We start from the raw sequence: 24,837 nt of genomic DNA on the forward strand, positions 1-24,837 counted from the left end.
GTTGAAAACACAACGATCAGGATATCAGCAATCTGCTGCTGTTGCTACGTTAAATAGAAGCAGTGGCTATGTTCTTTGGGCTGCCCGAACGACCTAGCGATCACCCGCACAGCCCCCCCCTGCTCTTACCACCTCGCTGCCGACTCATGTAAAGGCGCCAGCAGTGAGCAGGGAATGAGGAGCAAGCAAGAGCTGGTGTAACAGGGGCTTTTGACTAAGGGCCCTATTACACAGAATGATTATGATTTGAAAAATTGTTAGATTGAACGATAATCATTTAGTGTAATAGCAGATGATTAAATGACCAACAAGAAACAGTTAGTCGTTTGATAGAATTTGGACCTATTTTTGTCGTTGATTGTTCGCAAATAGTTTGCATGGAATAAGACGTTCAGTCGTTTGCAGTAGCGACGAACGCAATAGTGACGACAAGACGCAAAAACTAGCAGAACTAACGATCATCCTTCCGTGTAATTGGGTAAATGATTTCAGGTCGTTCGCCATACCGGTCGTTTGAGATCGCTTATAGTCCAAAAAATCCCTTCATGTAATAGTACCCTTACAAGGCTCACCCTTGTAGGTTCTTATGTGTGTGGGAGGGGACTCTATGGCATCCAGGGCTGTGGAGCTGGAGTAGTGGAGTCAGAATTAGAGCTAGTTTTGGTTGGAGTCAGGGAAAAAAAAAAAAAAGTACAGACTTTAAACAAACAAAAAAAAAAAAAAGTAATTTCATTATTCAACTTTCATATGACTGGTATAGATGTTACTCAATGTCTTTTCTGTTCCATAAATCCAAGGCCCTTATTTATAAAAAAAAAAAGAAAAAGAACCCCCCCCCCTTCCAGAAATATAACAACTTTCTCTAATACATTTAGGCTATGTTCACACAACGTATGAGACCGTCCGTCTCTGGCCGGATCACCTCGGCCGGTAATTAAGTACCGGCCGGGTGATCTTTCCAGCCGCATCAGAGCTTACCATAGCCCACAGTGAAGCGAAGCTGGAGCGGAGCCGCTCGCTTTACTGTGTGAACTTACAAGGATTTCTGCAGCCGGAATTCATTGAATTCCGGCAGCAGAAAACTGACATGTCAGTTTTTTGCGGCCCCGCATGGGCTACCGGCCAGAGCGTATACGATGTGTGTACGCTCCGGCCGGGATCCCATTCATCAATAGGCATTGTTCCACCCCACAAAACTACGGCCGTAGTTTTGCGGCAAGAACTACGGCCGTAGTTGTACGTTGTGTGAACATAGCCTTAGTTAGAAAGAGTGAAGCATTTTCTGCCTATATTTGTAAAAAAGCACTGGCCTTATGGCCATGGTTAAGGGTGGTCGGGGAAAAGTCGGAGCTCACTATTTTTTCTGAGCTGAAAGAGTCCATTGTGTGTGTGTGTGTGTGATCTCTGCTGTTCTCTTCCTGAATAATTTTATATGAGCAGCAGTTAAAGGCCTTTTACACAGGCCAATCATCAGCATGGAGTGTTGCTAAAAACACTCCTTTGGCAATAATTGCCGTGTAAAAGTGTCAGCATTCAGCCGAGGAGCGGGAAAAAGCCTGATTCTTTTGTGCTGCATTAAAATGTATTGCTATCAGCTTCACATCTCCCTATGTATGGATATCAATATATTTGAATAACCGCGTGAACGATACGGGAATCGTTTGTGCAGCCCAGCAGTGAATAATGGTGCCTTCTGAAGGTACTACCTTCACCAATCTGGCTGACTGACACCAGTTCGCTTCTATAGATGGCCCCATGTCGGGCAGTCTAAAAAGCACCTTATTATGAAGGCCCAGATTTAGGAAAGGGTGTAAAATATAGACTGGTGTAAACTGTCCGCAGCAACCAATCACAGCTCAGCTTTCATTTTACAAGAACTAAAAGCCGAGCTGTGATTGGTTGCTGCGAGCAGTTTACACCAGTCTTTATTTTGCACCCTTTAATAAACTCCCAAGAGTTCAGAAAAGTTATTTGTTCAGAAATTTTATTGTAATTAATATAGTTTAAGCTCTAAGTGGTCTGATTACTTAGATGATGGTGATAAAAAGCCAATGTTAATATTTTACTACAGTAAATTTGTTGTTACTAATTGGCCTGATAAAATACCAACTCCACAGCCCTGATGGTATCTATAAGCCCTAATAAGGTAGATGGAATAGGTTTTTCTTAGTGTTGCAATTCAAGTTGTTCAGAATAATTAAAGCAAGTTACTTTCAAAGTTTATTAACTGCTTATACAGCACACCCTGTTCTCTTCTTGCCTTCAAAGACGACACTCTACTTTCAGACATATGACCTTATATCTTTGTGCTTACTATGCAATAGTCATCTCTGCTCTCACACTGGATGGCAGTCTGGCTAAAGGACACCTGCAAATGTGTCAAAACTTCCACGGCTCTAATGTAAATCTAGAGACAGTGGACAGATGCAAAAACTGCTGCCTGTCTCTTTACTGGCCATGCTATTTTTGGGATTTCTTCAAAAACCTTTGTCTGACAGCTCATACTGTCCTGTCCATAACTTACACTACTTTGACCCCACGTACTTCACATTCACACTCCTATTTTCTTTATTTCTAATCTTACCCACAGAAAAGGAATGCTAATTTATAAACAGTGAAAAAACAAAAAGGAGTAATCCCTGCAATAACATCAGCATAGTCTGCAGCATTGCTGGGACCAAACAGCTTCACATTCTATATGATACACAGACAGAGGTTTCCATCATCATGGTATGACGTGAATAAAAATGAAATTGCTATGACAGACGTGGCCATAGCATGAGGAAATTCAGGATTAGCAAAGCCCAATGCACACAGATGAATTGGCAGATAAAATGTAAGTCCGCTAATGAAACGGGAAGACTTACGTAAACAGATCAGTAATAGCTTCACCGTTTTATACTTTGGAATGTAATGCCCAGGTATAAAATGGGTCAGGAATCCGAAGCATGTATCCTCATCAAAAGCTGCATACCAATGTAATAACAGAAGAATGTAATAAGGAGCCTGATAAGATGCAGGAAACCCTTGGTTTTTTTGCTTATTAAGAAACTAAGGAGCAAGTACAACATTCCGAAGAGATAGAAGTCACAGTTTTTATGGCCTAGATCTCATGCAAACCACAATCTGAGTACTGACAGAACATTACTGACGGAGGCCAGCGGCAGAATAATCTAAAACCTGGAGTGAGTTCAAAAGGAGTTGTAACCTTGTATCTGCACACTAATATATACATTGACTGGCCACTTTATTAGCAATGCGTTGTTTGTTGTGGCATAGATTCCTCTGGGTGTAAAAACGTTCTGTAGAAACACTTGCTCATGCAGACAGAATGTTTTTTTGTATTTACACAAATGAGAAATTCATTTTATGTAAATCAACTGGTACCAAAATGTTTTACAGATTTGTAAATGACTTCTATTTAGAAATCTCAAGTCTTCCAGTACTTATCAGCTACTGAATGTCCTGCAGGATGTGGTTATGGTTAGAGATGAGTGACTTTACAGTAATAATGAAGCAAATTGCTTTGCTTTCTCTGCAATCTGATTATCAGCTGGCTGCCTTTTAACTCACTGTCGCTCTGTGCCGCTCCTCTTTAGGTGCCTGGAAAAGCTGGATCTAGTCTTGGGAAACTTCTCCCAGTTTCTCAGGACTGGATTCAGCTTTTCCAGGCACCAGGAGCAGAGCGGTAACGAGTTAAAATGCAACAGGCTGATAAGCAGACTGAAGAACTAATGAAGCAATTCACTTCATTGTTACTGTAAATTCGGTCATCTCTAGTTATGATCTGCAACTGTGAAAGGAAAACGTGCTATCATTTTCTTGAAAAGAAGCCATGACACAAAGGAGACTTGTGGCACGGTGCATTGCCCTGCTAGAGATGTCCTATAGCAACTGGGGAAAGGCTGCCATGAAGTGATTAACCTGATCAGCCACAATGCTTAGATAAGCCCTAAAAGTTCATGTACAGGTATCCAAGAGCTCAAGTTGTGCTAGCAGAACATTCCCATTACTATCATGCCATCTGCACCTGCCTGATCTTTTGCAATGACATGGCACAACAGAAATCTAGATCTCTCTCTCACCAGGCAATGTTTTTACACCGCTTACCCTTCTTACCACTGGAGTCTTGTCTTCCCGTTTTCCCTAGGCAGCAATGGCACTAGAAAGGTATGCTGTTCATCTGTGCTAAAGAAGGGTGAGTTGTGCGTTCGGACACATTAGAAAAAGCACCAGCATGTGATCAACTGCAAATTCTTCAACCAGTTTACCAGAACAATTCTGGACATCCTCCTCCCATTCCTTCAATGAGTTGTTTATCATCACTTGATCTTGATTTGCACTTTGGGGTCACAAAATCTAATTCCTATACAAGAAACCTCCAATTGCAATAAGTGTCTCTAATAAAGATTATTATATGTAGCATTTCAAAGACCACCAGATATTTGCAATATCGCTTGTGGTTCAAAAGTTATCAAAAGAGTTTCAATAACAACTGGGAACATTCCCTGTGATGCCCAGTTCAATGTGTTGTCCAAGGTGCTGAACACAGAGTTGAAGCTGAACACAATGAACTACAATTCTTATTATGTCCAGGCATGTTGGAATTTTAGTTTTGCAACAGCTGGAGGACCCAAGTTTGAAACCCCTGTTTTATGATATGCTATATGACCACCTTAGGAAAAACTTGCCCTTCTTCCAATATAGTGGCTTTCAAGATGGTAGCCATGTTTCGGACATGGCCTAAAAGATAGCTCCCCTCACCCATTACATGCTGGGATATTAAGATAGGACACCCTTTTATTTTTAGAAATAAAAGAAACTGACATGAGACTTTTAAAGGACACCTGTCACCCCCCGTGCCGGGGTGACAGGCTCCCGACCCCCTGTTAGACCCCCCTATACTTAGGAAGCGGGACCCGGCGGGATCACGTAAGTATAGGGGGGTCTAACAGGGGGTCGGGAGCCTGTCACCCCGGCACGGGGGGCGACAGGTCCTCTTTACCTCAAAATATATACTATACACATCTATCTACATGCATAGAAACTAGGTCACTACAAGTTCTGGGTGTATAGTCCCTGCCATAGATACCTAGACTCTTTAGGTGAACAGAAAAGCAAAATGAAAGTAGACTTGCAGAGGACTGAGAAAATGAATGCTACAATAACCAGCCTGGAATCCCCATGCAACACCCAGGAAGTGACAGGGCCGTGGAGTATGAACTGATGCGGTGGTGTTAGTAGGGCATGCAGATTAGCATATCTTCAGTGTTACTACTTCCTCTTAGCAGTACGGACAGCTCACACATCAGAAATGTAAGATTCTGTGTGTTTATTAGTATCTAGGCATTAGTATGGTTGCCAGGAAACAATGGCGGCTTAGATGCCCTGGGGATTATAACTAATCAGATACTCAAACTATCTGAGGATGATTTCAGCGTGTAGCTGGGGTGAATCAGTGACTACAGAAAGGGAGAAACAGTGAATAGGAATCCAGTGAGTAGGGAAGGATTATAATCTCAGTGAATGTAGAAAGACCAGGCTCACAGAAGAAAACAGAGAAACAAAAGCTCCATACAGTATCGCTGGGCATGTATGGAGGATGTATGGATACTAGTAGTAGGCTCTTTGTCAGACATAATCCCATGACAGATTAGCAGGACGTTACCTCATCATGGCTGATCTTTTCTTTCCCTCGTGGAGTCGGAGGGGTCTGGCTGTGTATTATTTCCTTCTATTTTTTTGTTTTTAAGATGAGAGAGCCTGACAGCCATCTTATGTGTGGCCAGCAATAGATGGGGTTCATACATACAGATTAAGGCCACAAATTCTCAGGACACTGAATTGTACTGATAAAGTAATATAACACAAGCAAGATCAGATCAACATCAGTCAAAACAGGGGTGTGTAACAGATCCACTGAACATTAGGACTATGTTCACATGTTGAAGTTGCAATGCAGTACTGGACTACAGTGTTTTTACTGTGATTGCACAGTACCACAACAGTGATGCAATGTGTGAACATGGCCTTGCATCAAAGTTTTGGTCTGAAATTTACAATTATTTCCATAACCACCAGAATTGCAGGATAACCGAGAACCTAAGCAATGACTTCACCACAAGGAATATGTTGGTTTTATTTTGCCAAGAGTAAGGGCCCTATTCCATGGGACGATTATCGTTCGCATAATCGTTAACAATAAACGATCGCTATTGCGAAAGACCTGAAATTGTTCACCCACTTACACGGAACGGTGATCGTTACTTATGATTGTTCTTGCGGTCGTCTTGTCGTCGTTATTGCGTTCGTCACTACTGCGAACGACCGAACGACATCTTATTCAATGCAAACGATTTGCGCATGAGAAACAATAAAAATAGGTCCAAGTTATTAAACGATCAACGATTTCTCGTTCGGTCGTTAATCGTTAACTGCTATTCAAACGAACGATAAACGTTTAGATTCTAACGATTTTACGATAATCGTCCCGTGGAATAGGGCCCTAACTCTGCAGCCAAGCCTGACTGACGACTTTTAGAACTAGCTGTGCCCATTTACATGCAGCTGCCCCCCCAGAAAGATCACCCAACTAATCTTTATGCCTACCTAGCCACTGCACCAGTTGTGTCCTCACAGATCAAACATCAAAACTGTTATCAATAGGAAGAGAGGGCGGTCTCCTTATGTAAGAGCCCCATTACATAGGGTGATTATGGACCAGACAGATACTATCTTGTGTAATAGGCTCAGTGGTCAGGTGATTTACTAGCATACGCTCATTCGTCAGCTGGTCACGTCATTTAAGCATATAAAAAAATCCTCATTCATTGGCTGGACATTCTCCTGTGTAATAGAGATTGTGCGTCAGATAAACAACGGAAGTAGAGGGCTACAAAAACATATGCGAGCCTGCCTGCATTAGGGTTGAGCCATGTAAAGGCTCAAACGAGTGCTGATTTCATAGATATAGAAAACAAGGTTGGCCACGCTAAAGGGGCCCTAAGAGTAAACAGCACTATGGTCCCTTACGGACCCATACCAGACATCCTGGAACCAGCAACCAAGTGTCTTCAGTGCCATAATTCTTAAACCTACTGTACATCCAGGTTAGGTTCTCCTAATATAAGCAGCACAACTTCTATTTGACAGTCATGTCTTCCTTTATAGAAAAAAACATGCCTCTTCAGCAAAGCCAAACCTTCATGATTATATTCCACTACCCTAGGGGTAGAGCTAACCAGTGCTCCAAGGCTGCAGTCACTGCCACTGTAAAGCTAAGGGCCCTATTCCACGGACGATTATCGTTTGCATAATCATTAACGATTAACCATCTCAAACGACCGCTAATGCGAAAAACCTAAAAACGTTCACTCATTTCCATGGAACGATAATCGTTACTTATGATCGTAATTGTGATAGTTTTTTCTTCGCTATTCGCTATTGCGTTCGATGCCTTATTCAATGCGAACGTTTTGCGAACGAGCAACAATAAAAATAGGTCCAAGTCTTATAAAGCGATCAACGATTTCTCGTTCGGTCGTTAATCGTTAACTGCATTTCAACCGAATGATTATCGTTTAGATTCGAACGATTTAACGATAATCTGAATGATAATCGTCCGGTGAAATAGGGCCCTAAGGGAGAAAGATATGGACTGACTTAATTTGGGGGTAGGACCTTCACCTAGTGAGCACTCCAGTATGATGATACAGGATGGGAAGCAAAGCATTGTCCAGGAAATATTACAAGGGCTCGGAGAATGTCTGTGGGAAGCAGAGGAGTAGCCAGTAAAAGAATTACCTTATATTAGAAAATGCCAGCAGGAATATGTAATCTGTTCATAAATGAGCACATTCAGCTAGAAATGTAGATTTAACCTTAAGGTAGAAGGAAAGGACAGTACTTGGAATCATGCAACATGGTTAAAAAGTAACTTAAGGGTGCTTTTACACGTACAGGATCTACAGCAGATTTGATTTGCCTTGAATCTGCGCCATTAAATCTGCTGCAGATCCTGTATGTGTGAACGCACCCTTAAGGGGTATTCCAAGCTAAATAACTTACTGCCTATAGACAGAATAGGAAATAAGCGTCAAATCACGGGGGGCTCGACTGCATGCAAAAGTCACCGCTCTATTTGTAACAATAAGCTGGGGCGCCATTCTGAAAATTACAGGGGTGACAGCCGTTGGACCCCCCCCCCCCTGAAGATTGGGTCTTGATAGCTGTTACTTTCATTATACGTTGGTGGTAGTAGTAGTGATGTTTTAACTACTGGTGGTTGGACAAGTAGGAAAAGGCCTGCTTGTGATTCAGCAAACATAGCTGGGATGTTTGTTTGTACAGTAAGCATAGCAATTACTATGTGACGTCTGATACCTGCGTATGTAGTCTTCCTGAATGGCTAAGTTATTAGTCTGGACACCTTTATGCCTAATTTACACTTGTGCCATTGCTTGAGAAAGGCCCGAAAGGGTGTCCATACACACTACTGGAGAGTTGGACAAACCTACCAACTGACTAATATGTATGGGTGCCTCTTGACACTCCTTCGTGACAGATGACATTGGGCATGTTGGACTTCAACTGCCCGACCCTACTGTTCTGAGTAAGATAAGCTGCCACCACCACAGGAGTCCATTGAGAAACCACAAATTCTTGGTCAAGCCAAACCTTACAGGTGTATCAAGGAATTGCGAGACAGCTATTGAAGGTGTACAGGAAATGGTGTATTCTTTTCAGTCTGACATTGTGCTTTTTGCTGCCACCTCTGTCTGTGACCATAACTGTCAAGAGCAGTAGAGGTTTCTGAGGGGATTTGCTGCTTTTCTGGACAGTTCATGTCATGGACAGAGGGGGCAGCAGACAGCACTGTGTCAGACTGGAAAGTACTGGAAGGATTGATATATATATATATTTTTAAAGTAATTTACAAATCTATATAAACGTGGACACCAGTTGATTTGATTTTTTTTCTACGGCATATCCCTTTAATAGAAAGACGGACCAATTCAGTTATGATTTAAGTGGGCGCCAAATGCATTTACATCTCAAGGGACAGAAAGATCAGACTAGAGACCCCCAAACAGGAGTGTGTTGTACTCTACAGTACAACACAGTTTAAATAGGTCTAAGCGGAGGTTTTCATTGGTGGCCTATTCATCTGACCTACCTATGTATTGAAAAACAACAACATTTAGGGGATTTAGTTTACCCCCCTCTATATGAGTGTTGGTATTTTCTTTACGTATGCCCCCTCTATGACATCTAGAAGATTCTTTATGTATCTGCCCAATAAGCTGACTTGCTGTATATATAGACTAGAATGAATGCTCGGTTAGCATAATCCATTCACGTATATCCCACACTAGCTTTCTGGTTTATTTGTGGTAAATACTCACATTTCATTGGCAATAAATCCAGTCAACTCTGACAGGAACAGAAAGGTGATGAAGAAACAGCAGCAAATGGAAACTGCGAGAAAGAAAACAGCAAGAGTGTGTTACTGGAAGATCTAAAACGTATCACTGACTGTACAGTCACCATCATGTGAACAGGCGCAGGAGGGACGGTCAACATGGATTTCACATACAAACCAAATATTACTCAAAGAGCAGATGTGACTGACTCACAACCCACCAGCCTGGGAAATAAAACATTATCTGTGAGATGCCAGGGAGTTTTTAGAAAGATACAGATTATGTTTTATTGTTCCAGCAATGGAGGCAAAGGTCTAGAGAGACAGGAATCTCCACTCACCGTGGCAATGCAAATACTTATTAATAAACCTACAGTACTGTGCAAAAGATTTAGGCAGGTGTGAAAAAAAAAAATGCTGATAAGCAAGATGCTTCCTATCAGAAAGGCATCTTAACTATTGGTACAACCAAACCGGACCAGTTCCATTCACGAGTCTTACTGAATCAGAAAAATATTTGTTCATCGTACTGACAGGAGCGACTGCATGCCGATCGAGTGAAGATTCATAATGACCAGTACTCTACAACAACCTGACGAGTTCAAGTGCAAGTGTACCTGGAAGAAACTATAAACACTCTGCATTGTTTCCACGCTTGTCTAAAACTTTTGCACAGTATATCTATTATATTACATGGGATGTAGACATTGTCCATAAGACTGAAGTATACCATTACCAAGGTAAGAAGTGAAAATACATTTCAGTGATGCTAAAAAAAAAAAAAATGTTGCTTCTTGTCCTGCATATGATTTATTACATAAAATATAAAAAGCTAGGACTGCATTGCTGCTTATCTACTAATATAAAAATGTAAAAGGTTAAGCTACTAAAAGCAATGCAGTCTTATACATGGTATGCCGAAGTAAATGTGTCACCACCTCCCCCCCCCCACCCCCCATAAACAACATGGACAGATTTTCAAATAAGCCACTTGCAAGTTACAAGTTTACTCTTTACATTGCCAACTTTCTGCAGTTTTTCAAAGTTTGGCTGGGACCCATTGCTCTCAGGCTGGAGCTACACAGAGATTTTGGTTGCAAACCAAAGACTGCCATGTTGCACTGCAGTGATTGCACTCCGTCTATCAATGAATGGGGTAATACTGCGACCTATAAGTGGCTGCAATGCAACAGTCAGAAGAAATCTATGGATCTATGGATGGATTTCTTGCAATTGCTGGGTTGCAGTTGCTGCCCCTTTTCTTACTTAGATGACATGCCGCATGATCCACATAGTGCAGCACAGCAATTTCTGCTTTTGTGACTGGACATGGGAAAAATCTCTGTGTTGCCCCAGCCTTAGTCTGGCCATTGACTGCACACTGGGGCAAATTGAGTTTACCTCAAATTAGTACAAGTTTAAAGAAAGTGACATTTTAAATCTGTCCTATGAATGCATATGCAGTGTTGCTGACAATACATAGCTCATGTTTTCACAGGGGTAATGCCTACAGCCTACTAGCAGTGTATACCTTGGTGACAGGGGGTTAAGAGAATAAGTTCATTTACATAGTGATGCAGCTAGACTTCCGGCCCGCACAAAATCCCAGCAAAGCTGATAAGCTGTTCTGAGGCTCACGTACTAGGTAGCAGTGCTTACAGCTCATGAAGTCCTTGGTCTCAGGAATGGTACAGCATTTATGTGGATTTAAATAAATCTGAACTTTATTTTTACATGCAGACTGTGAAAACACAGCAGAGAAGAGGGAACATCACAGTACATGCTCTGTGGATAGCATAGCTACCGTATTTTATGATAAAGCAAAGGGTATCCCAACTTAATAGAGAATTACCTACTATAACAGTAACATAGTAAGAAAACAAGGGTTTACCGTCAATGAGGTATAAGTTGAGGCTCCTACATATACAGTAAAAAGAGCTTGAAAAAGATAACCCTGTAAATAGTGTAATGGCTGTGCCGAATTCCTGTAGCTTACTACCTCCTGTGGGGGCTGAGCTGCAGTAACCCTGCACAGCCACTACACAATATACGGAGCAGTCTGCTTCTGTTCACTGTGTATTGCAGGCACCACAGCTGTGACAAACAGCTGACAGGCAGGCAGTGACAGGTGTCAGACCCACACCAACAAGACATTGAGAGCTTATACTGATAAGTTATTATAAAAAAATATATATCCTGGAAATTCTGATAAGTTTTTACATTTCTTTTTCATTAACTCAGACGTGTCAAACTCAGGCCCTACAGCTGTTTTAAAACTTTAAACTGTCCAGCCATGATGGGATTTGTAGTTTTAAAACAACTGGAGGGCCTGAGTTTGACATTCCTGCATTAACTGGTTAAACCAGCCCCATCTCTCACAATGAACACTTTATGATCTCTTAGGTCTTTGTACAGACAGTTGCCATATGTAATTCACCTGACAATAAGTTACCAGTTTATCATATTTAGAGTTTCATAGGTCTTTTTAGACATGAACATTGAAGATAGATGTAGTAGAATATGTCAAAATGTATTGTCCATAAAAAGGACACAGGGCAGACTCCAAGGTTTTTGTGGGATCTTGGGAGACAGAGCCTCAGCGGGCCCCTGTGTGCAGCCAAATATGTGGAGACAGTAAAACAGCAAGTCCCCTTATAGATGGCCCCCTCTGTGTAGCCTCCTTATAGATAGTCCCCCTAATAGACTTCCTTTTCTATCCCATAATGAAGACTTCTTCCAGCCACAATCCACAGGATCTGCCAAACACATCTTAGGCACTTTTTCAGCACGTGGTCACACTAGTCAGATTATGTTGGTAGCAAAATTATTTCCCCTAGAGTTCATGAATGACATTTGCTTAGCTTCTAACCGACTAAGGCCATAAGAATTGGGGAACATCAGCTTGTTATACAGATCTCAATATGGCAACAGAAAAAGTGAGGGGAAAACCCGAGTCCCCAGGCAAATGTCTCCCCTGCGGTCAGCCCATGAAAGCATGATGGCCTATGAAGGGAGCTGAAGTATAATGGGCACTCAGGCCCATGTTATTTATGGCAGGAAGAACTTAATTCTATGGTTCCATGGAAAACAAGTAAACTTTTCTCTTTTATTAATCCTTAAACAGTTAACATAGCAGACTTGGTAATCACTATGCCCGGTGGCCACGGATCAGCAGGACCTGAAAGATTAGTGTGTGCAGGGCACAAAGGAGCATTGTTACAGTACCAGTATTTAGCAAATATGCATTGATGTCAGAGGAAATAAATACCAGGAAGAAACATCTTAGCCAGCATGTGACTAGAATGTGAATTCAATTTCTCACTAAAATTATAAAGCTAATTTTCAGATCTATTTATCAGACCTAAAACCAATCCTCTTAAAGTGCTCTTAAAATTTCAATAAAATTAAGGGGTTTTATGGGGTTTGAGCTGCGGTAACCCAACACCGACGCAGCAACACGGCCACTACACAACCTATGGAGTCATCTGTTTCCCACTGTGTTGTGCAGTTGCCTTGGTTCTAGCAAATTGCTGATCAGTAATGGCACCAAGTGCCAGACCACATCAGCTATTGATTGACCTATCTTGAAGTCCTGGGAAACCCCTTTAATAGGATAATCAGCATGATGGGATGATTCTTGCACACAGTAAACCCAAGCCAGTATGTGGCTCACAACCAGGAGGTATAAATTCTATCAACTGACCCCCAGCTCCCTGTGGCTCCCTGCACTTACCTGCTTGATGTCAGTGCATGTAATAGGGCTGGCAGCGAGCAGAAAAACAAAGCAGACGAGTGCTGACCTGACAGGTTGGGGCTCGCTTGCTCTCGGAGATTGCTCCGTGCAATGGGGCTAAAGCCTCTCTCAGGGTATGTGCACACTGAGCAATTCTCAAGAAATTGAAGTAGAATTCAAGCAGAATTTAAGCCCCCATTAATTCTATAGGATTCTTTTAGCAGAATCCCCAAAGATTCCTCTTCAATTCCTCTCCTAATTCCTCACCTTTTCCTCAGTGTGCACATACCCTCAGACAGTTCTGGCTGTGGCTTATCTCTCAAAGGAACTAAAGAGACAGTCATTTGAAATCCAACTTGCCTTATCTTTACTACCCTAACATCTGTTGGGGTGAATCCGGGGGCCCTCATAAGTGGCGGCAGCCAGATAAAAGTAAACGCTTATACATGAAAGTATGAAACTTTCTATATACAAATGTTTTGCTGGATTACATGTGCAGCCTATTTTTTGGAGGTTAAAGCCATGCAATAAGGGTTTTAAGATGTGTATTGTTAACCCATTGCTGATAACACTGATGGGATGGTTAAGTACTGCTGCACAGTTTGCCGTATTATACAGCTCTACTTTAGGGAAAGGAGACCAGTATTACCCGTAGTCACCAGGGACTGTGATGCCGGCATGTTATTGATAAACCAAGGACATTTATATCTATCTTTTCTTGGACAAGTGTTTTACAATGTATTCTATTTGCCTGCTGTACCTCCAAAACATGACAGAACATGCATTCTTTGGGCAGATGTTTACTTTAATACCATAGAGATAGATGAGCGAACTTCGAAAATTATCTGGTTTGTCTGAACTTGAACGCTTTGCATTTGATTACAGATGGCTGAAGGAGTTGGATGCAGCCCTACGTTGCCTGGAAAATATGGATACAGTCATAGGCTGTATCCAACTTCTTTAGCCATTGGTAATCAAATGCAGAGCGTTCGGGTTCAGACAAACCAGATAATTTCCCAGGTTTATTATTAATAAAGTAAAATTATTGAATTAAATAACTCTGCAAATAAAAGTACAGACATATAGGATAGATTCCTGTATATTTTACTTACTGATGGCACCGGTGTAGGTGGGTTGTGTTAGATCTTTGGGCACCTTCCGGTAGATGTCAAACCTAGAGTGAAAAATAAATAAATTAAAATAATTGCCTAAGAGAAATAGTCAGAGGTTGCCTAAATACACATGCATGTGATCACATAAGTGTATTAAACGATAAAGAAGAGATCTGCCAAAAGTTATCTACAATCATTAAAGGGGTTTTCCGGGCAAAATAGACTAATGAGGTATCCACAGGATGGGTCAAGTCATGGCTGGTCACTCTGCAGCTCTGATGCCATTCACTTAAACAGGAGTTGAGCTGCAGTTACTCATCACCACTGCTACACACTGTAGTACAGGCGCTAAACAGCTGATTGGCAGGGGTTCCAAGTGTCGCACCATGCCAATCGTGTGGATATCTCATCAGTCTGTTTTGCTCTGAAAATCTGGTCTCTGATGCTCCTAATTTAAAGGGGTTTTCCAGTAATACATACTAATGGCCTATGCTTAGGCTGAGCAAAAAATATTAGATTAGCAGGATGCCGACACCCAGCCTGCTGATGAGCTGTTTGGTGTATAAGGAATGCTTTATAATTCCTATTTTAGGAACAGATTTGTGCACATACAACTAATTTAAGTATATATTTACATGCAGCAGAAATAATACTTTAACTTTACACCCAAACCCTGTTTTATGCAAATTTCCGTATGCGAGCGAACACCCATGGATAGACCAAGCTCATATACAGTGGCGTCACATAAAAATATCACAAGCGCAATTCGGGTTAGGGGCATGGACAAGTCTCATCCTGCATTCGTCTCCACCACTATTGTTAACTTGCATGACACATATGCGACATCTCCTCTGAAACACAAGACTCCTAGAACAAAAGGGGCAAGAATACAAGATACAGCTTTCTTTTTCCACTTCTCTATCTAAAACCAACATACGACTTGACTCCCTCCACGTCAAATGTATTAAATTGCCCAGATAACTGACAGCATGGGCTCAAAGCCAAAGGAGCTGCTTTGGCACAGACCTGAAGGGACTTTAATAAAAGGGTTTGACATGCCATTGCTAAGGCAGTTTATCCCAAGGTTAAGCTCATGTGTTTCACAAATGAAGAGCAGCATACAATTGGAGCTTGTTAAAAGAGCCTTAATCTAGGGTATGCAATGAGTGAGATAATCCATTACTGAATAAACACTCTTAGAAAGGTGGTTTCAGGGCTTTAACAGCAAAGCTATTACCTGCAGGCTACATATTACATTGCATTAAATACTAAACCTAGGAAGGCTCACCTACAATGAATCAGGTAACTGTATTGGTAACAAAAGGCCTACACAGTAACTTTCCATAAAATTTAATAGCCAAAATAGCTTGTTCAATAAAAATCCTCCTTTAATTGTTCACACATGAATAATGCTGAGCTGTTCTGGACAGAGGTCTCCATCCCTCTATAGGCGACAAGCCACGGTCAAATATGACATTTGGTATTAAACCACACTAGGCTACATTCTGTCATTATCATTGCTGCAAGTGGATGGTAATGCACCCATATGCAGTGAATGCTTGCTGTGCAAATTTGGAGGTAAATCGCATTGCCATTGGCTATGGCTTGTGGGCATAGCTTTGTCTGCTTGTGGCAACCACAATGTTAGCACATACTGTTAATATTAAAGGGGTTATCCAGCCTAACAAAACAGATTGTTTGTCTTCAGGATGGGTGTCTAACTTCTGGCACTTCCACGGTCAGCCACCTGCAAGCACCATGACGCACATGAGAGAGATGCATCCACTTCAATGACTAACTCTGCTCATCCTTACAAGCATTATACCATTATAGCCCAGTAAATGGCCAGCTTTGACTGTAAACTGTGATGGGCAGTAATCCATTGGATAAAAAGAACTCTGTTTATACAGTAGACCAACACATAGCGGGCACAAAGTAACTTGTATTGACTTTAAGAAAAAAAGGAAGGATAAGAGGCACCTATTAGTGTAGCATATAGAGCTTACCTCCACCATATGCACCTAGTTCCCACCTGATGGGGTTGTGCGATCGCATAAGCACAACTCTATATTGGGCTCAATAGATTCAGACTCACCACTGCTCCACATGGCACACTTCGGATATTCGTATAGCTGAATAAAATTTGGATGATGTCAGACTGACATAATCCCAATTAAATTGACTAACACCTACTGTGGTCTCTGCGGCTCAATATCAATCCTGGGTTTTTACAATAATATTATATTTACGTATAACAAAAAAAATGGAAGCTTTACAGTTCCAGTATAGCCGCCAGGAAAGACCAGCTTCCTGTGCTATATTAAGGTTACAAAAGAATGCTGACAGGTATAATCCACATCCTTGAATCGGTCCCTTCCTAAAGTAATCCTCAAACTGATTAAACATAAAAGCAGATAAAATGAGTGGCATTAAGATAAAATAACCAGGGTACTTAGTAAGTGAAGAATTACTGATGAATATCCCATAGCCATGTTACTGACCCACTGATCTTATAATGGCATAAATTCAGGATTCATAGTCATAGAATGACTTTACTGAACTTCACAAACAAAAAGCTCTATTCTACTGATGTAAAAATATTCTAATATTAGAAGAAAATGGCACGGCGTCCATTCTGTAGCAACTGTATGGCTTGCCATACACATTAGATAGCCAACAACTATCTTGACTAAATTCCCCCCCCCCATACCCCATTTATGTATTCTGATACAAAGCCGTATTGGAAAAATATACCCTTGACCAAATATGTTAATAAAAGGTCCTTGAACACTAGTGAACCTGCTGGACACGTCTCACATCTAAATCATGAAAATGTCAGCAGTTTCCTAGTCTCCGTCACATACTATTTACATTACTGCCAAGCCATGACATCATGGCCCTGCTCAGAGGAAAGAAATGGACTTCCTGCCGTCAAAAAGCTGACGCCCAGTGGCGGCTCCTGTCCATTCCTCCAGACAAACAAAGCAGCAGAGAAGGTGAGAACAGGATGGGTTGGAGGAATGCATTTCACTCCTGTTTCCTGAGCCAAGACTAGGAGGAAGATGTGAGCCGCTTACTAGGAAATTCTTCCACTGTGACACCAGAGGACATGTCATGATGAATACAGGCATAAGTAATGAATTCATTGGACATGATAAGTCCTCACTTACTTCCCCATATCTTCAGCTTTAATACACTGAGAAAATTTGAATTGCTGCTACATTGATGTTGTTTCAAGTTAGAGCAGCTACTAGATACCCAACATGTCCACTACCCATAGGGGAGCTTCAATGTCTTCATTTTTCAGTCAGCCTGTCATCACTTCCATACTGCCTGAACAGGAGCAGACCCCAGTATTTTGTCTACACCCCACCAGTCTTCATTGACAGATCCTTCCATGCTTGGGTATAGTGAGAGCTCTATCAATCAGGACTAGCAGAAGCCTCAAGGGACCGTCCCAATGACTTATGGTTCAGGCAGCATGAAAGCTATGACCAGTTGCCCTTTAAAGGTGATTCTGTATAAAGGGGCCTTCTAAAAAAAAAAAAAAAAACATGCAATGGGTAAGAATATTTCATTGACTTGGTCGAATGACCTCCTTTTGTGCTCCCCCCTTGTTCGTACCTCACACAACCACCTCCAAGATTTTGCCCGAGCCTCCCCCATACTCTGAAACACTCTACACCAACACATCTGGCTCTCATCCACCATCAAGACCTTCAAAAGTGACCTGAAAACCCATCTCTACAAACTAGTCTACAACCTACAATTCTGCATCACACTTTGACTGGCTGCACATTACCTTCTGTCTCTCACCCCTTACCTTATAAATTGTAAGCCCTCGCTGGCAGGGTCCTCTTTCCCATGACCAGTTTGTCATTTATCTCATTCATGTAATGTGTTTTTGATCTTGTAATGTTCTGTTTGTTACCCCCTTATCACTTGTATTGCGCTCTGGAATCAAGGGCGCTTTATAAATATTATTATTATTATTATTATTATTATTATTAATAATAATAATAATAATAATAATAATAATAATATGTGAAGTCCACTTAGGGCAAAGCTGGGCAACCTGATCACCAGCGATCATAATTGAATTGCAATGGCGACTAGCTCTTGTTCAGCCATGCAGTAAGTAGATATTACATTCTACCACATCTTCTCCCTCTTCTACCCACAGCAGAAACAATGGAGGTTAATGTAGCCTGACAGTATCCAGCTCCATCATTCCTTGCCAAAGGAATCAAAGAGCACTCTAAGGGCCCTGTTACATGGGCTGAGAAACACAGTTAACAAGCACATGAGAGCTTGACTATGATGCAGGAAAGGCCACATGAATAATCTGCGTAATGGGATATGCAGCTGATTTCCAATTATTTATTTTTGGCATGGCTCCAAAAGAATCATAGCCATCCATAGCATGTTTAACCCTTTTGATTGCTGGAGAACAATACTGCCGACATGTGATAAGTAGTGGCAGCGTGTATCTGGGATGCGTGAACTTTTGGGGTGAGATTTACAATGGTATGCAATTTGAGTATAAGACAAGAGTAATGGTCCATGGCCCTGTGTAAGATGGCTAGTGATCAGAAAATGAAGACGCAAATATTAATTAATCGTCTGTTTGAGTTGTTTGGACCAGTCAATACAAACAAAAACCCAACAACGGCTGATGGCCAATATACGAGATTGGTGATATTGTACCAGGAGGGATGCATGTCATGTAATATGGTATCATGTTAAGGCACTTTCTGATGATTTGCTGCTATTTTCTATTTATCTTTATTTTGAAGTCTTCTCTTTTTGTGTACTTACATGCTAGCCATAGAGGTTACTAAATTGTCTGTTCCTGGTGCTATGGCATTACCCTAATGATTGTGGGGGTCACCACACCCTGTATTTGACCCTTGTGGTCAATTTTAAGTGGTTTTAAACTTTGCTTGTGGTGTTTGTTAAAGATTTTCAATTTTTGACAATTCATTTTTTTGTGTGCATCTGATATATAATGCGTTCGCTGTTTCTCTGGTCGTACAATATACGAGATTAGCACTCATTCACAGTAGGGCTTGGGCTGCGTAAGGCTGGGTTCACACTGCGTTTTTGGAGCCTATTTAACATATCTGTTTTTAAGTGATAACTTTTAATATACACCACATAAACCATGTTTTTGTGTACACTAAAAAAAAAAAAAAAAAAAAAAAAAAAGTCAAAAGTAAAAAAAAACATCCAAACGGATTGCACACATTGCATGCATTTTTTTTCCCCACAGCATTGGTCTGCGCTATAAAACCAAGCAGCTGCACCATTCTAGTTTGGAAAAGCTAGGTGGCGCCCAACATAACTACCACTACAGCTTCAAAACAAGTTGTCCAACAAACTTCCCCAAGAACAGTAGAAGGGAATAACTTGACTGACAGATCATTAGGTAAAGCTAGTAAACTTGTAACACTGTTAACACAGTAAACTTAACTACTATTACAAATCACGGATCCCAGCCATTCTCACTTAACAGTGTGTACATATTTTACAATGGCAGATATACAATAGAAATACTTGTGTTACACTGTTTAAACACTCACATAGCAAAGTTTGTGCAAAGAAAACACAAAGGCTCCTCCAGGTCTGTTAGAATTATTAAGTAATGATTTATTCCAAAGGCCAAAAAAGACCAGGGACATGTGACTGTCCTATGACTGCGATCATCATTACGCCAGAAAATTAAAAGGGATACCAATGAAGGCAGACAGAGCCGCTGGTAAGAAATCTGCACGTTAATAGGAGGAAATTAGATCAAGAAAATATTGTTACACAGGAAGTAAAAAGAGTACATTGTTGCTTTGATGACTGGAAAAAAAATGACATCACAGGCAAATTACAATGAAAGCACTGTGTGCATTAAGGATCTAAGGCGACATAAGGAATGAAAACATTACTTAACCACTGACCCGAGTCTTACATGAATGCATGGTAAGTAGGAGCATCAAACAGTAAATTATATACATGTACGGTATATTTATAGATCAGGCAATTTTTAGAACGCTTCTTATCACTGTAAAAGGGAGTCTATCAGAAAATGTACAGTATATCGCCAGAACCACGGACAAGGAGAAAAAAAACATCTTAAATTTAAGGTCACCAAGTCAGGAAGGAGTTAAATCTGCTGAGACTATCATTAAAGATGGCCACTAAAACAACCATGCCTATTGTAGTCCTAGAAAGTCTATGAAGCATGTTTAGATAGAGGAAACTTCTTAGTCCAACCATACATTGGCACATAGGCTATGTAGTTGGCTTTTCTTGGCCATTTACATTTTTAAAGCAAATTAAGTACTATCTATTATGAGAGTGTGGCTCAGCTGCAAATCACATCAAGTGTATGCCATGTCAGGGAATATAGCATTAGCTACAGTAAAAAATTTTTGGTGCTTTATATAAATTTAAAAAAAAAGAAAAAGAAAAAGGATAATAATGTACTTTCAGCCACTTGAGGATAGTAACCGAGTGTTTGTCTTCAGCCATCTGCATGTAATGCTTATTCACGGATCTAGGATGTTTGTTCACCCTAATCAGTATGATCGGGCATGACATATACAGAAGCCGGACCGGGAGCAGCGACAGCACTGCCTGTTACCAACTAAATCAATGTATACCTATGATAAAGCAGCGTATGGGAAGTAGCCTTCCAGAGCACAAGATAAGGACTTAACATCCTTCTGTATGTATCACTTTGTAAATATATATATTTTAAAAACAACCATTTCCTGCACTGACGTAGAATATTTCTGCTACTTCCTGTTTGTTTCTAAATTGTGTTGTTGTGTAGAAAGCAGGTCAATCAGCTTTCCCTCTGAGTGCTTGTCCTACGCACACCACTGGATTCTTAAGAAGGAGCACGTAGAGTATGCTTGGGCCGTTCCCCAATGCAGTCAATCAGAAAGACAAGAGTGGATTCCACAGCTCCATTAAAACATAGAAAGTTTATTTAAACATACATAAAACAAAAGTTTAAAACACCCCCATTGTGCACTTTCTATAGTTCAGATACATTCACACACACGTTTTAGATGCGGCATACAGAGTGTTTTGGGGTTTTAAACCCATAAGACATAATACGCAGCATCAAAAACATGCAGCCAAAACTCTGTACATGTGATTGTACTATGCATTTTCTATCCTGACACATTGATGTCTTCCTCAGTCTTGCAGCTGACTAGGTGAGCAGGACGTCAGGATGCCGGGAGCCCCCGAAGCAAGCTGGAGCGTGGACCGCTAATGTAATACACTTTCTCGTCACAGGTTAAGGGGGGTGGCGTTTACATACTAGCAGCAAGATGAAATTTCAGCTGCGAGCATGTAATCCTATTCAGAATGACAATTAAAGGGAATCAAATCACACAAAAAATGGCCATAAATCTAAGGAAACGTGCTGGTACATCAGCCAGCACGCTTCCTAACCATCCCCCTGTACCCTCCGTCCCATGAACATTCAGCCCGCAAAGTTAGTTTAATTGTGTCCCGCGCTCTATGCAAATTACCATACAAGCAGTCACGGTGGGCGGGGGCTTCATCAAGTAGTCACTGGGCCCTGGGCCCGCTCCGGCGCTGTAATCACGTCCCTCCGGGCGTGTTGTAAAGCAGCGCCTGGTGACGTCACTCGGGAGGCCCGGCATTGCACGTCGGCCATGCCGACGTCTTTACTAAGCTGCACATGCGCAGTACAGTGGGTGAAGCCACTGCTGTACTACGCCGCGCAAGCGCAGTACAGCAGCGCCTTCTCAGGCTGCACTGCGCATGCGCAGCTTAGTAAAGACGTCGGCGTGGCAATGCCGCACCCCCGAGTGACGTCACCAGGCACCGCTTTACAACACGCCCGGAGGGACGTGATTACAGCGCCGGAGCGGGCCCAGGGCCCAGTGACTACTTGACGAAGTCCCCGCCCACCGTGACTACTTGACCAGCCGCTATGGACTGGACCCCATCATTCATTATGATGCTTTGAGTTCTGAGACTGTTTAAAGTGTACCCGTCGTTTAAAAAAAAAAACAACCTTTAAACTTTTGACATGTCAGATGTCAAATGTTTTGATTGGTCCAGGTCTGAGTGTTCAGACCGCCCAATTGTGAGAACCAGCTGGAAGATGGTGCTCAGCGCGGTCCTCTCACGGCTCTGTGTCGCGTGATGAGTTAGACTCATAATGAAGATCTATGAGCCCAACTATTTTCACTGACACAGAGCGGCCTTCTTTTGACCCGTTCTCACAGTTGGTTAGGCTCTGAACACTTGCACCGATCAAAACTTTTGACATGTCTCTCTGAATGTCAAAAGTTTTTTTTATAACAATAGTGACAATTCAAAGGAGAAATACAAAAAAATAAAAAATTATATATATATATATATATATATATATATATATATATATATATATTAGTCTGTAACCATGACTAGGGGGCATCCTCTACGTCTAGAGGAAAGAAGATTTTACAATCAGCATTGACGCAGATTCCTTACTGTACGAGCGGTGAGACTGTGGAGCTCTCTGCCACATGAGGTTGTCGTGGCTGATTCATTAAATAAGTTTAAGGGAGGCCTGGACGCTTTTCTTGAAAAATATAATATTACAAGTTATGGCCATTAGATTTCTGGTGATAAGTTGATCCAGTGAATATTCTGATTGCCATAGGGCAATTATCATCTGCCTCATAGGTTTTTCTGCCTTCCCCTGGATCAACAAAGTAGGGTTTCCCTAGGTTGAACCTGATGGACTCTTGTCTTCTTTCAACCTTATTAAGTATGTTATTAATAAAATAGGAGGGCTGGGGTGCAAGAACATATTAAACACAGTATACTTATTTATCCTCATGCCCTGTAGCGCCACTCGACTGCCCACTGCCAATCAGTTACTGGCTGAGAGGGCAATCGATTAGCTGGGCAGAGATGTTGCAGCTCGAGGACCAGCAGGGGGGCTGGTGGCTGTCAGCAAGAGCAGGCCAAAAATGACAGCTTTTAAATCTTTGTGCTACTGTACACACACACACACAAAAAAAAGCCATAACATTTAAACCAACTGCCTCATATTATGTAGTTCCCTCTGTTAACACCTAAACAGTTTAACTCAAGACCTCAACACCTCCATGGATTTGCATTAGTGGCATTAGTGTCAGCCATTGGTGTGATGTGCAACAGCTCTTTTCTCTCCATATTTTACTTTTCTCCCTTTTCTGAGAAGTTGGCACTCCTCTTTGAAGACCCACATGACCCAAAAAAGCAGGCGACACCTGTGCTCACATGTCAAGTACCTCCTATCTTTCCCATTCTACCTGCAGGAGCTATGGTGAGTACAAGACCATATTCACACTTGTGTCGTTTGGCGGCAGCTTTCTCCACCGGTGGTGCCTGCTGGGTTTTGGGGGGCCCTTTGGGTTTGGTCCTGTGACATTGGGGTTGCAGGGCCATTCTACGGCCTCCCTTCCCTGCTTGTGCACGCTTTGCGGGGTTGGCGGTCGCTGACCGACACAGTGTGGGGGTAGTGTAGGGACTAGAGATGAGTGAACCGGGTTCGGGTTCGAGTCCATCTGACCCCGAACGTTCGGTATTTGATTACCTGGGGCTGCTGAACTTGGATAAAGCTCTAAGGTTGTCTGGAAAACATGGATACAACCAATGACTATATCCATGTTTTCCACATAGCCTTAGGGCTTTATCCAACTTCAGCAGCCACCGCTAATCAAATGTTGAAAGTTCGGGTTCGGATCGACTCGAGCATGCTCGAGGTTCGCTCATCTCTAGTAGGGACCTATGTGAACCAGGAGACCGGCACGTGGTACATGGGGCAATATGGTTTGATTAAATTATATACCAACATCCTGGTGTTGGTTTTTAAATGTAGCTGACTGGCATAAGTGTCAGCCTTAGGTTTGATGTGCAACAGCTCTTTTCTCTCCATGTTGTACCTCCATGGATTTACCTCTACCCAACACATCGCACAGATGCTCGAATAGATGGATATCTGGGAAATTTGGAGGCCAAGTCCCCACCCTTGAACTGTCATAATACCGTACAGCATGCCTGAACTTTTTTTGTGGTCTAAGCGTGTTTAGGTAAATGGTATATATCAAGGTTTTATCTTCTGATTCTAGCCACAGCCAGTGGCGAGTCAGCTGCCATTCATATTAACTGCTGACAATGTTATATAGCGGTTAGGTAAAAGAGACACGGTACTTTTCATATATCTGTACTTCCAGAACGTTAAAAAATGCTATTATTCTCCTTTGCAAAAAGGCTTTCCCAAGCACCTGAAATGCTGAGGGCTGCAAAGCATCCTTGCTCCTGTGCCTTCACAGATCCTGCTAAGAGCTCAGCTTCCAGCTATCAACTAAAGAGTACCTGCCATTGTTCAGGTTCTTGAACTTCCGTGTGCAGCCGATGGAAGTTGAGGTTGCTGAGGAAACACCCCAAGCGTCAGAGTTCTGCGCACAAGTGCTATTTTTCGGCAGCTGCATCTGCACATGGAAGTTTGTGAACCCGAACCAGGACAGGTATACTTTAAAGGGGTATTCCCCCCCAAATTA

The 24,837-nt window shown here is 41.8% G+C and overlaps 1 protein-coding gene across 1 annotated transcript in view; it reads right to left on the reverse strand.

Annotated features, from left to right (window-relative positions):
* ERGIC1 (endoplasmic reticulum-golgi intermediate compartment 1) overlaps window positions 1–24,837 on the reverse strand; it is a 68,817-nt gene that overhangs the window by 34,932 nt on the left and 9,048 nt on the right. The window contains exons 2-3 of the mRNA XM_069972272.1: window positions 14,267–14,328; window positions 9,405–9,477 (exon numbers count right to left, since the gene is read on the reverse strand). Coding sequence (XP_069828373.1) covers window positions 9,405–9,477; window positions 14,267–14,328 — 135 coding nt within the window. The remainder of the gene's footprint in view (window positions 1–9,404; window positions 9,478–14,266; window positions 14,329–24,837) is intronic.

The sequence above is a fragment of the Dendropsophus ebraccatus genome, chromosome 1, assembly GCF_027789765.1.
Source record: "Dendropsophus ebraccatus isolate aDenEbr1 chromosome 1, aDenEbr1.pat, whole genome shotgun sequence".
Classification (NCBI taxonomy): Eukaryota; Metazoa; Chordata; class Amphibia; order Anura; family Hylidae; genus Dendropsophus; species Dendropsophus ebraccatus.